The sequence below is a fragment of the Myotis brandtii genome, unplaced genomic scaffold (assembly GCF_000412655.1).
Source record: "Myotis brandtii unplaced genomic scaffold, ASM41265v1 scaffold82, whole genome shotgun sequence".
Lineage (NCBI taxonomy): Eukaryota > Metazoa > Chordata > Mammalia > Chiroptera > Vespertilionidae > Myotis > Myotis brandtii.
In genome coordinates, this window is record NW_005371324.1 from 8,657,450 (window position 1) to 8,671,137 (window position 13,688).

The following is a 13,688-nucleotide window of genomic DNA, read 5'->3' on the forward strand; positions in this document are numbered from 1 at the left end:
GACAGCATGGATTGAACTCAAGAGCATTATGCTAAGCAAAATAAGTCAGTCAGACAGATAAATATCACATGATCTCACTCATTTGTGCAATATAATGAACAATATAAACTGATGAGCAAAATTAGAATTAGAGTCATTGAAGCATTAAACAGACTGTCCAACCTATGAGGGAAGGTGGGAGGTGAGGGGGTAAGAAATCAACCAAAGGACTTGTATGCATGCATATGAGCATAACCAATGGACACAGAGTGGGGCGGGGGGGGAGCGTGTGCTGGGAGGTGGGGTCGGCTAGGGGAGAGGTTAATGAGGGGAAAAAAAGACTTATGTAATACTTTAAACAATAAAGAATTAAATAAAAAAAAGTGGAAACAGAGGGAAAAATAATAGAATACTACCAAACCCAAACAATAGACAAAAAGAAAAAGAACAAATGAAGGCACAGAGCTACCAGAAAACAAAAGATAAACTGGCTATAGGAAATCCTCATACATCAATAATTACCCTAAATGTAAATGGACTCAATTTACCAGTAAAAAGGCACAGAGTAGCAGATTGGATTTAAAAAATACAAAAATTAAAACACCATATGCTGCCTTCAAAAGACACACCTAAGCTGCAAAGACAAATATAGACTCAATGTGAAAGGATGGAAAACAATTCTCCAAGTAAATGGCATACACAGAAGAGTGGGTATAGCCATTCTTATATCAGACAAAATAGAATTCAAGATAACAAAGGTAACAAGAGACAAAGGTGGACATTTTATAATGATAAAGGGGACACTACATCAAGAAGACATAAAACTTCTCAATATATGCACCCAATCATGGAGCACCAAAATATATAAAGAAACCACCAACAGAACTAAAGAGAGAAACTGACAAAAATACCAGCATTTAGAGCAGCGGTTCTCAACCTGTGGGTCGGGACCCCTTTGGCGGTTGAACGACCCTTTCACAGGGGTCGCCTAAGACCATCCTGCATATCAGATATTTACATTATGATTCATAACAGTAGCAACATTACAGTTATGAAGTAGCAACAAAAATAATTTTATGGTTGGGTCACAACATGAGGAACTGTATTTAAAAGGCCAGAAGGTTGAGAACCACTGATTTAGAGGGACCTAAATACTCCACTGTCAGCTCTAGACAGATCAACCAAACAGAAAATCAATAAAAAATATGGGCATTAAATGGGACACTAAAGCAAATGGACATAATTGATATTTACAGAACCTTTCACCCCAGAACATCAGATTATACATTCTTGTACAGTGCATGTGGAACATTCTCAAGGATAGACCATAAGATAGGACACAAAACTAGCCTCAACAAATTTAAGATTTACATCATACTATACATATTCTTCAATCACAATGCTTTTAAATTATAAATCAATTGCAAAAAGGAGGCAAAAAATTTCACAAAAATGTGGAAATTAAACAACATGCTAGTAAAAAATGATGGGGCTAGGAAGGAACTAAAATGTGAGGTTAAAAGATATATTGAGACAAATGAAAATGACAATATGACATATCAAAACTTCTTGGATGTAGCAAAAGCAGTAATAAGAGGTAAGTTTATAATATTACAGGGCAGTCTCAAGAAAAAATAAAAATCCCAAGAAAACAACCTAACATTACATCTCAAAGAACTTGAAAAATAAAAACAGATTGACATCATACTATACATATTCTTCAATCACAATGCTTTTAAATTAGAAATCAATTGCAAAAAGGAGGCAAAAAATTTCACAAAAATGTGGAAATTAAACAACATGCTGGTAAAAAATGATGGGGTTAGGAAGGAACTAAAATGTGAGGTTAAAAGATATATAGATACAAGTGAAAATGACAATATGACATATCAAAACTTCTGGGATGTAGCAAAAGCAGTAATAAGAGGTAAGTTTATAACATTACAGGGCAGTCTCAAGAAAAAACAAAAATCCCAAGAAAACAACCTAACATTACATCTCAAAGAACTTGAAAAATAAAAACAAAAGCAGCCCAAAGTCAGCAGAAAAAAATTAAATAATAAAAAGTATAGCAAAATTAAATGAAATAGAGAACAAAAAGACTGTAGAAAATTTAATAAAACAAGAGAGCAGGTTCCTTGAAAAGATTAATAAAATTGGCAAAACTCTGGCTAGACTCGCTGAGGAAAACAGAGAAAGAACTCAAATAAAGAAAATCAGAAATTTAAAAAAAAGAAGTTACCACAGACATCACAGAAATACAAAGGATCATACAAAAATAATACTATGCAAGATTGTATGCCACCAAATGTAATAACCTGAAAGAAATGAAAAAGTTTTAGGAAACTGTAGCCGTCCTATACTGAATCATGAAGAACTGGAAAATCTAAATAGACTTATCAACAGTGAGGAGATTGAAACAACCATCAAAAACTTCTCAACAGCCTGGCCAGCATGGCTCAGTGGTTGAGTGTGGACCTATGAACCAGGAGGTCACAGTTGGATTCCTGGTCAGGGCACATGCCTGGGTTGTGGGCTTGATCCCCAGTGTGGGGCTTGTAGGAGGCAGCTGATCAGTGATTCTCTCTCATCATTGATGTTTCCATCTCTCTCTCCCTTTCCCTTCCTCTCTGAAATCAATAAAATATATTAAAACAAAAAACATAAAAACAACCTCCCAACAAATAAATGTCCAAGACCTGATGGCTTCACTAGTGAAGTCTACCAAACATTCAAACTCTTCCTAACACATTTCATGAGGCCAACATAACCCTGATACCAAAATCTGGCACAAAAAAAATAAAACTACAAAACAATATATCTGATGAAAACAGATGCAAAATTCCAAAACAAAATACTAGGAAATCGAATACAATAATAATACATTATGATCAAATGGGGCTCATTCCAGGGGCTCAAGGATGGCTTGACATATACAAATTAATTAATGTATTATACCACATCCTCCTATCTAATAAAGAGGTAATATGCAAATTGACCATCACTCCAACACACAAGATGGTTGCCCCCATGTGATCAAATATGGCTGCCCCCATGTGGACACAAGATGGCTGGCAGGGAAGGGCAGTTGGGGGGGATCAGACCTGCAAGGGAAGGCAGTTGGGGAGAACCAGGTCTGCAGGGGAGAGCAGATGGGGGGGGGACCAGCCCTGCAGGGGAGGGCATTTGGGGGTGACCAGGCCTGCAGGGGAGGGCAGTTAGGGGCGATCAGGCCTGCAGGGGAGCAGTTAGGCATCGATCAGGCTAGCAGGGGAGTGGTTAGGAGGTGATCAGGCTGGCAGGCAGGCGAGCGGTTGGGTGCCAGCAGTCCTGGATTGTGAGAGACATCCCTTGAGGGGTCCCAGATTGGAGAGGGTGCAGGCTGGGCTGATGGAAACACCCCCCAGCCCCCAACCCCCTACACGAATTTCGTGCACTGGGCTTCTAGTTAACAAAATAAAGACTAAAAGTCATATGATCTTATCAATAGAGAAAAAGCATTTGATAAGACACAACACCTATTTATGTTTACAACACTCAATAAAATGGGTATAAAAGGAAAGTACCTCGACTTAATGAAGGCCATATATGACACACCATCAGCTATTATCATACTCAATGGTGAAAAATGGAAAGCTTTTCCTCTAAGATCAGGAAGAAAGCAAGGATTTCCACTCTCACCATAGTAGTAGAAGTGCTAAGCAACTAAAAGAAATAAAAAGCATCCAAATTGGGAATGAAGAAGTAAAATTGTCCCTTTTTGCCAATGACATGATTTTGTACATAGAGAACCCAAAAGATTCTACCAAAAGACCATGTGAAACATTAACAAATACAGTAAAGATGCAGGATACAAAAATTAATGTACAAAAATCGACTGCTTTACTACACACTAAGAATAAAATTTCAGAAAAATAAATGCAAAAAACAATTCCTTTTTCAATTGCAAAAGAATAAAATACCTAGGAATAAACTTAACAAAGGATGTGAAGGAGATATATATATTCTAAAAACTATAAAGCATTAATAAAAGAGATTGAAAAAGACACAATGCAATGGAAAAATATTCTGTGTTCATGGGGGAGAATCACCATAATTAAAATGTGTATATTACCCAAAGCAATATACAGATTTAATGCAATCCTATCAAGATCCAAATGACTTTTTTTTAAAAGAAATAGAACAAAAAATATAATCAAATTTATATGGAACCACAAAAGAACCTGAATAGCCAAAGTAAACCTAAGAAAAAAGAACAATGCTGGAGGTATCACACTCCCAGACTCCTGACTTCAAATTATACTGCAAAGTGATAATAATCAAAAAGAGCATGGTATTGGCAGAAAAACAGACACCCTAACCAATGGATCAGAACTGAGAATTCAGACATAAAACCGCATGTATACAAGCAAATAATTGTCAATAAAGGAGCCAAAAATAGAAGAAATCCTCGTCAATAAATTGTTCTTGGAAAGGGTTGTCAGGTCCAGAACTGACAATAAAGGAAAGAAATCCTCTTCAATAAATTGTGCTGGGAAAATTGGAAAACCACATGCAAAGGAATGAAACTAGACCAGCAATTTTCAACTGGTGTGCTGCTGCACACTGAGGTGCTGCTAGAATTTTTAAAACATGCAATACCTGACGATTTAGTCAGGGGCACTGACCTCTTTTCTCTTAGAGTTTCTAATAAAATAAAATAAAATGACAACAGCCAATACAACCATAGCCATCCAGTGTGAATGAATCAAAATTATGCCTTTTTTTTCTTGTCAGATCAGCAGAAATTATATTTTTGGTGTGCCAAAGAATTTTAATAATTAGTTTATGTGTGCCATGAGATGAAAAAGGTTGAAAATTGCTGAACTGTTTGTCCCCACAAACAAATATTAACTCAGAATGGATCAAAGACCTAAATATAAGCCCTGAAACAGTAAGTTACAATGAAGAAAACATAGGTACTAAGCTAATGGACCTTGGTCATAGAGAATATTTTATGAATTTGACCTCAAAGGCAAGAGAAGTACAGTGGAATCTCAGTTCTCAAACTTGATTTGTTCCAGAAAGCTGTTCAAGAAGTGATTTGTTTGAAAACCACATCATTTTTTCCCCATTAGAGATAATGAAAATTGAATTAATTCATTCCAGACCCCCAAATGATTCCCGTTCTAACCTTCCTTATATACAGTATTTTTGATGTACTGCTTAATCTATATACAAACACTTCTTTTCTTAAATTTATCAAACCCCCTCTACTAGCCATAAATGTACCATTTTCAGCACTCATTCCAGGGGTGTCTTTCAGGAAGTCAGTATGCAGCATCTTTGCTTTTTCACATGTTGCTGCCTTCTAAATGCTGTCACCGGCTAACTGCCTTTTGCTTTATCTAAATCAACAAGGTTTTCTACCTCTTCAACTGCCTCTGATCATTATTTCTTTCACGCCCTTAACAACATTAGTATTCTTTTTTAAAAATATATATATTTTTACTGGATTTCAGAGAGAGGAAGGGAGAGGGAGAGAGAAATAGAAACATCAATAATGAGAGAATCATTGATTGGCTGCCTCCTGCTTGCCCCATCCTGGGGATAGAGCCCTCAACTAGAAGGTGTGCCCGTGACTTCCTGGTTCTTAGGTCTAAGCTCAATCACTGAGCTACACCAGCTGGGCAACATTGGCATTCTTGATGCCCTTTTTATGTTCTAAAATTGTGCTAATCATCTACTTCGCTAGCAAAACAACAACAAAAAACGAAAACCACAAAACCTACATGAAAATATTCACAGCACAATTTGCTGAGATATTATCAGTAAACTGACTTGCATTCTCTCCTTTGTTTGTGGCCTGAGAGACACTTTCTGTCATGCTAATGCATAAGCATGAAAGGGTTGTCGGATCCAGAACTGAAGTTTTGTTCCACATCTGAGACATTTTTTCCATGAACAACTTTTTTTTGAGATGGGAGATGTTTGAGAATTGAGTCTGTAAAGGTAAAAATAAATGAGTGGAACTATATCAAACTAAAAAGCTTCTGCACAGTACAAGAACCAACAGCAAAACAAAAAGGCAACCAGCCAAATGGGAGAAGATATTTGCAAACAACATCTCCGACAGGGGGTTAATATCGAAACTATATAAATAACTCATACAACTCAACACCAAACAAACAACCCAATTAAAAAATGGGCAGAGGACCTGAACAGACACTTACCCCACAGAGAAATACAAATGGTCAACAGACACATAAAAACATGTTCAACTTCACTAGCTATAAGGGAAATGCAAATCGAAACAAAATGAGATACCACCTCACACCTGTTTGAGTACCTATTATCAACAAGATAAGTAATAACAAATACTGGAGAGGTTATGGAGAAAAAGGAACCCTCATTCACTGCTGGTGGAAATGTAAGCTAGTATGCCACTATGGAAAACAGTATGGAGGCTCCTCAAAAGAACGGAATTACCAGCAACCCCTCTTGTGGGTATCTACCCCCACAAATTTGAAAACATTTATTTGCACAGATATATATGCCTCCCTGTGGTCATTGAAGCATTAATCACGGTGGCCAAGAAATGGAAACAACTGAAGTGTCCTTCGCTGGATGATTGGGTAAAGAAGATGTGGTGCATATATGCAAAGGAATACTACTCAATCATAAGAAAAGCTGAAATACTGCATTTGGTACAACATGGGTAGACTTGAGAATATCATGCAAAGTGAAATAAGTCAGACCGAAAAAATTAAGAGCCATATGATTTCACTCATATGTGGGATATAAAACTGAAAGCAACAAATAACAAACAAGAAAAACATACAAAAACTTATAGACACAGACAACAGTATGGTGGTTACCAGAGGGAAAGGGGTTGGGGTAGTAAAGGAAGAGCAAAGGCAGTCAAATATATGGTGATAGAAGATGATTTGACTTTGGGTGGTGGGCCCACAGTCCAATATACAGTGTATGTATTATAGAATTGTACACTTGAAACCTATATAATCTTATTAACCATTGTCACTCCAATAAGTTTAATTAAAAAGTAAGCTGTATCAAAAAACACAGCCCTTGCTAAAGTGATCTGAAATACAAAGATCTAACCTCTACTGTAGTTATAGAAACTTCCTACATTATGAGTGAAACCATTGCTTGGTACTGGTAGTTATTTTTAGTTACCTGTATCATCCAGTGGTCTAGCCTAGTTCCTTCCCTTTCCCTTTATCCTACACCAAATAGCAAATGACAAGTATCATGTTAAACACAATTGTTCTCTTTTTGTGGCTAAATGTTACCAAGTCCTTAATTTCTTGTCTTATGACAGGTTTCCAGATTCCTTACTATATGGAGTGCCTTAAAATAAAACCATTCCATATTGTCAGCATATTATTAAAGTTTGGAGCCTCCCTGGAAAGAAAAAAAACTGAGAGTAGGAACAAATGGGACATAATCTAGAAGCAAACACAATCTATGATCCAAGTGTCTCAAATTTTTAAAAAATCATGAGCCACCTAATGGGCACGGGTATTTACACTGGTTACCAATTTCATATGGTTTTAAGAAGATTTATCACAGCTTCCTAAACATACAACATAGTTGTTTAAAATTAATTTTGTTTCACCACAGCTAAAGGGATGATGCTGCATATATCCTTTATCCTAGGTATATCTGACTTAGTGGTTGTGCATTATCAGTCAGAATAACTTGGGTTATTCTATGGTATGATAACCCTAATATCTTGGAGGCTTAGGTTAACAGAGGTTTACTTCTTACTCAGGCGACACGTTAGTGAAAGGTTGGCTAAAGCCTATAGTTCTCATTTTCTCACTCTGCAACCCAGGCTGATTGATATTTATCTTCTAAAACATCTAGTCACATGGCAAAGGGAAAAACATGGCAAACCATGCACTGATTCAAAGGTTTCTATGAGAAGTAGCAGATCACTTCCACTCACATTTCCTTAGCAAAAGCAGTTGTCATGGCCACATCTAGCTGAAGGAGGAGAGAACTGGACTATTTTTTTAAATATATCTTTATTGATTTCAGAGAGGAAGGGAGAGGGAAAGAGAGATAGAAACATCAATGATGCGAGAGAACCATTTATTGGACGCCTCCTGCACGTCCCCCACTGGGGACCAAGCCCACAACCTAGGCATGTGCCCTTGACCAGAATCGAACCTGGGACCCCTCAGTCTGCAGGCTGATGCTCTATCCACTGAGCCAAACCAGTCAGGGCAGAACTGGACTATTTTTCAGCAACCCTACTATCACAGAATGATAGATTCCATATGGAGTCGGTTTATTTTCTTATTCTTCAGTTCTACTACATTAGAAAACACTAACATACAACATCAGGTCACTGCCCAAGGAAGGCAGTTTCTGATGACTGTTATTTAGTTCTGCATTTTTGGGTCAAACGTGCATATGACAGTCATAAGTGTGGGAGTAAGTCCTCACCACAGACCTCTCTCAGCAGCACCTCACACTCCAGATCAATGAGCACATCACCTGGGAAAGCAGGGAGCCTGGATGTTTTAAAAGTTGGAAAATGATGGGAGTAAATAGATTGCTAGTTCAGTTTAGATTATTTTAGTTTCAGAAAGAACTCCTTTGTATTCTGTTGCAGAAATTGGATGTCCTCTGAAAATATGACCACTCATATACTATTGATTTTTTTTCCCCTCTGAGGCCCAAAGAATATAAAGTGTTGGGGGAAAGTCCATCTCTTGGCAATAGAGCTATTTGAACAGCAATCCAATTCTCTTAAGAAATTATTTTATCCAAAAGCAATATTTTATAACATGTACATTTCAACCCTTAAATTACCTTTATGTTTAATGTAAAAGTTTAGATCATTCAAGCTAATTAATACAGCGATGAACAAAAATTTAAGGAAGCCACTTAAAATCACAAAAATGGTTTTCACTAGGACTTTCAGAACCATAAGTTTTATTTTATTCTCACTCAGGGATGTGTTCATTTATGAGAGAGAGAAAGAGAGAGAGAAGAAGGAACATTAATGTGAGAGAGAAACATTGGTTGCCTGAAATGGTTTTCACTAGGACTTTCAGTACCATCAGTTTTATTTTATTCTCACTCAGGGATATGTCATTTATGAGAGAGAGGAAGAGAGAGAGAGGAAGGAACATTAATGTGAGAGAGAAACATTGGTTGCCTTCCACACAAGCCCTAACAGGGGATCAAACCTGCAACCCAGGCATGTGCCCTGATTGGGAATTGTACCCGAAACATTTTTGGTGTAAGGGAGGGTGCTCCAATCAACTGAGCACACTGGCCAGGGCAGTACCATAAAATTTTTTTTATTTTATCTTTCATTCAAAAATGTGTGTTAACTTTCTCTTGTCAGTCAGCACCTCTTATGATGGAAAAGCAGCATTGTGTGTCAGCCCATTTATCTGTCCTGTTCTCTGATATTACCTGCGCAGAACGGGTGCGATTTAATTATTAATTAGGTCCTTTTGAGCTCCTTCAGCAATAAAACACAAGCAAGATAAGTATCGCCTACTATTATCAGTATTCTATGAATAACGCTGTATGTGGATTGGCATTCAACTGAAACATATTTATTAATAGATCAATGACTTTCTTAGTTATATACACAGATGGTCGTATTTCAGTACTGATCTACACAAAACATACAGATTACAGAAAAATAGTTAAGGAGAGAAAACATCTAATCGCTTTTAATCATCCATTTTCAGGCCCAGCCAGTGTTGCTCAGTGTTTGAGCCTCGACCCATACCCCAAGAGGTCACCGGTTTGATTCCCGGTCAGGGCACATGCCTGGATTGCAGACTCTATCCCCAGTAGGAGATGTACAGGAGGCAGCTGATCTATTTTTATCTCTCAACGATGTTTCTATCTCTTTTTCCCTTTCCCTTCCTCTCTCTAAAATCAGTAAAAACATATTTAAAAAACATTTTAATAATCCACTTTCAGTAAAAAACAAAATGAAATTTCATTTAACTATTCTTCAGCTGATCGGTTTCTCTCTCATTGATGTTTCTAACTCTCCTTTTCCCTTCCTCTCTCTAAAAATCAATAAAAATATATTTTAAAAAACATTTTAATCATACATTTTCAGTAAAAAACAAAATTTTATTAAACTATTCTTCCCTTATAAGAGCTGCACATATGCCAAGAGCTGATTAAGTGATTTAATCAAAATGTAAAACAAAATATGGGATTGCTTCAGCGTGTAACAACATCTACTGTTATGCTTGTGTAAGGCAATTAAAAATTTGGCACTTATTGCCCTACTTTCTTTTTGAATGTAATGTGGATTTTACAGTCATGTTGGCAATGGCATGACCTGTACTGTTTTTGCTCTGACAAATGCAACTAAGAATAATGCCACTGTACTCTCTTCTCTACCAGTCATGAAAAAAATCATAACTTTCACACTGGACAGCATTAACTAGCAAATATTTCTCAAAACTCAAATATTGTAACCACAAAAATTTTAAGCATTATTTGAATAAGAAACCAAAACTTCTCATGCCAGCATAACAGTCAATACTCAAGAGACAAAGAATGAAAGGGTTCTTGGATCAATAAAATTTAATTTTCAGATCATTCATCATACTTCCTACTTGCACTTTTCTTTTTTTATTTTTAAATTTTAATTGAATTTATTGGGGTAACATTGTTTAATAAAATTATATAGGTTTCAAAATACAGTTTTAAAATAAATGATAGGAAACCTTCCAAGAGTTTTGACCAGACTTGATTAGATTTTAAAAGGTCTCGGATCCCCAGCCGACGTGGCTTGATGGTTGAGTGTTGATTTAGGAACCAGGAGATCATGAGGCCATGGTTCGATTCCCAGTCAGGGCACATGCCTGGGTTGAGGGCTCAATCCCCAGTGGGGGTGTGCAGGAGGCAACCGATCAATGATTTTCTCTCATCATTGATATAACCACATTGGGTAGGCTGCAGTTTAAATCTTAGTCACCTGGATTGTTCCCATCTAGTGACTACACATAGTTAGCATTGTTGCAGTAAAATAATGTACATTAACCTGGCCAAGTGGCTTGTTGGTTGAAGCATCGTCCTGTATACCAGAAGGTTGCAGGGTTAATTCTTGGTCAGGGCACAAACCTAAGTTGAGAGTATGATCACCTGTCAGAGCACGTGGAGGAGGCAGCCAATCAATGCCCCTCCCCGCTCTGTCTCTCCTTTCCTCTCTTAAAATCAATGAAAACATTGAGTGAGGATTACAAAATAAATAAATAAATTAATTAATTAATTAAAAAATTTTTTAGATGTGCATTAGCCACAAGCAGAGTTGCAAAGAGGGAGGTGTATGACCTCTGCTACAGCAAACTCTCCAGGTAGTCATTGGGTTCAACTCCTTGGAGAAGATGATGTAAGGTATTTCATTATTAGGGACTTCTACCAAGGCATATATGCTGGATTTATGGACTTTAGGTTCTAATTAAGAAATTATCGCTTAGTACATGATGGGGAAGGGGTGATAGGTTTACTGAATATTATTTCATTTGAAAAGCAATATAGCATATATCTCTCAAGTGAACTTTCTTGTAAACAATTAAATTCATTAATTGACAAGTCAATTCTACCACAAGTCAATACACAATTCAAATGGTCATTATAACACTTTTTTTTCACTTTAGGAATCCTAAAACCATTAGCCAGGAGAGCAGTACAAAGATTTGTTAGAAGGGCATGTCAGCCTATTCAGAGATTTTCCATTATTGCACAAGACCAGCAATTTTCAACTCATGTGCCACAAGAATGTTTAACATGCAATACCTGACTATTTAGTCAGGAGCACTGACCTCTTTTCTCTTAATTGTCAAATACAAAAATGACAATAGCCAACACAATAATAGCCATCTGGTATGAATGCCCTGTCTTGCATGGTAAATTATAGGTCATATAATAAAGTTGCATCTTATTGTCACCTCTCATAATAAAGTTGTGTCTGACTGGTTAATTCTTGGTATCAGAAATTCTTATATACAAGTATAGGCACCTGATTTTTTTTAAAAAGTAACTTTGGGCCCTAGCCGGTTTGGCTCAGTGGATAGAGCATTGGCCTGCGGACTAAAGAGTCCCAGGTTCGATTCCAGTCAAGGGCACATGCCTGGGTTGCAGGCTCGATCCCCAGTGAGGGGCGTGAAGGAGGCAGCCAATCAATGATTCTCTCTTATCATTGATGTTTCTATCTCTCTCTCCCTCTCCTTTCCTCTCTGAAATCAATAGAAATATATTTTTAAAATAAATAAAATAAAAATAACTTTAGAACAAAAAGAGTAGATAATTACTATTATTATTTTTTTAATAAATCCATCAAAATTATACCTATTTTTGTTAGATTGGCAAAAAATATATATTTTGGAGTGCCACAGAATTTTAGTAATTAGCTTATACTAGTATATGCCATGAGATGTAAAAGGTTGACAATCCCTACCCTAGCAATATTTGGATAACTATCACTTTAGTCAGTAGGCAATTACTCTTTCAGATTTGCCTGTAAAGGACTTAGTTGAATTTATAACTGAATTTCCAGATGACTTCATGTGACCACTAAATAGTTTACATGTAATAGTTAACCTGCGAAGGTAGTCACTTTATTGGTACCATAAGATAAACCTTGGGTTTTATATGACCATATAAATCCTGACTGAATCTAAATAAAGAATTTAGCAGACTAAATTATATTTTACCATCTGTCCAAGGAACTAAAAATGGGAGGCAAAGGTATAGTTCTGATCTTAATTATTTCAATTGTTCGTGTGGAAAAGATATGTTTTCCATTCAGAACACATATGGCTGAACATAGTTATTAGAATCTTAGTGTCATACCTCTCGAATAGCAGTACAGAACTCACTCTGAAGCACTTTCTTAAGGGATTGTAGCTTGTGCACTGGGACTTCTCCGGATTCCTGTAGTTTTTCCAGTAATTCAATGGCTCTGGCAACATCTGAGTTAAAAAAAAATCAAGTGAAAAGATCTAGAGTAACTATGTCTCATCAGTAAAGGATCATCATGCCAACTGAATAGCGACGGCGAAAATTAAGTGGAATTAACTGCAAAATCAGAATTTACAATTCATAGCTTATTGATCTAATCTTTTGATTAAAAAAGTCGTTTAAATCTGTTCCACACAATTTGTAACTGAATACATCTTCTTTGATGTCATTTCATGTATAATATTTGTCACACAAATCAGTTTGAATATTCTTTCAGAAAAAGAGCAGGAAACATGCCTTTTATTTATTCTGACACCCCGATAACCAAATGAGTCCTGTCAATTTTCTTTCTGAGATGGTTTCTCAGTTTGACTTTTCCTTAACCACACCACATTTATCACATCTGCAGTTTCACCTTTATTAGTATAACTAGAGGCCCAGTGCACGAATTCATGCACGGGTGGGGTCCTGCCAGCCCAGCCCCAATCGGGGATGATTGGGGCTGGGCCTGTCAGGAGGAGGAGACAGTGGGAGGTTGGCCAGCTTCCCCACTATTGGGGCCCGATCAGGGCAGGCTGGCTGGGGGTAGGGATGAAAGGCAATTGGGTGGGGGGCTGATTGGGGGTGGAGCTGGCTGTGGGGAGGGGCTGTGGGCAGTGGGCCAGCTGGCCCTGCCCCCAAATGAGGTGGGGGGGACCAATCAGGGGTCAGCAGCCAGGGGAGGAGCCGTGGGAGGTTGGCCGGCCAGCCCC

General features: G+C 37.3%; 1 protein-coding gene across 2 annotated transcripts in view; it reads right to left on the minus strand.

Annotated features, from left to right (window-relative positions):
- The window catches only part of LIN7A (lin-7 homolog A (C. elegans)), a 139,465-nt gene that overhangs the window by 79,557 nt on the left and 46,220 nt on the right, over window positions 1-13,688 (minus strand). For both annotated transcript variants that reach the window (XR_001360196.1, XM_005884157.2), the window contains exon 2: window positions 12,829-12,947. Coding sequence is in view for 1 of the 2 variants with exons in the window: in XM_005884157.2 (XP_005884219.1) it covers window positions 12,829-12,947 (119 nt within the window). In the remaining variant the exon portion in view is untranslated. The remainder of the gene's footprint in view (window positions 1-12,828; window positions 12,948-13,688) is intronic.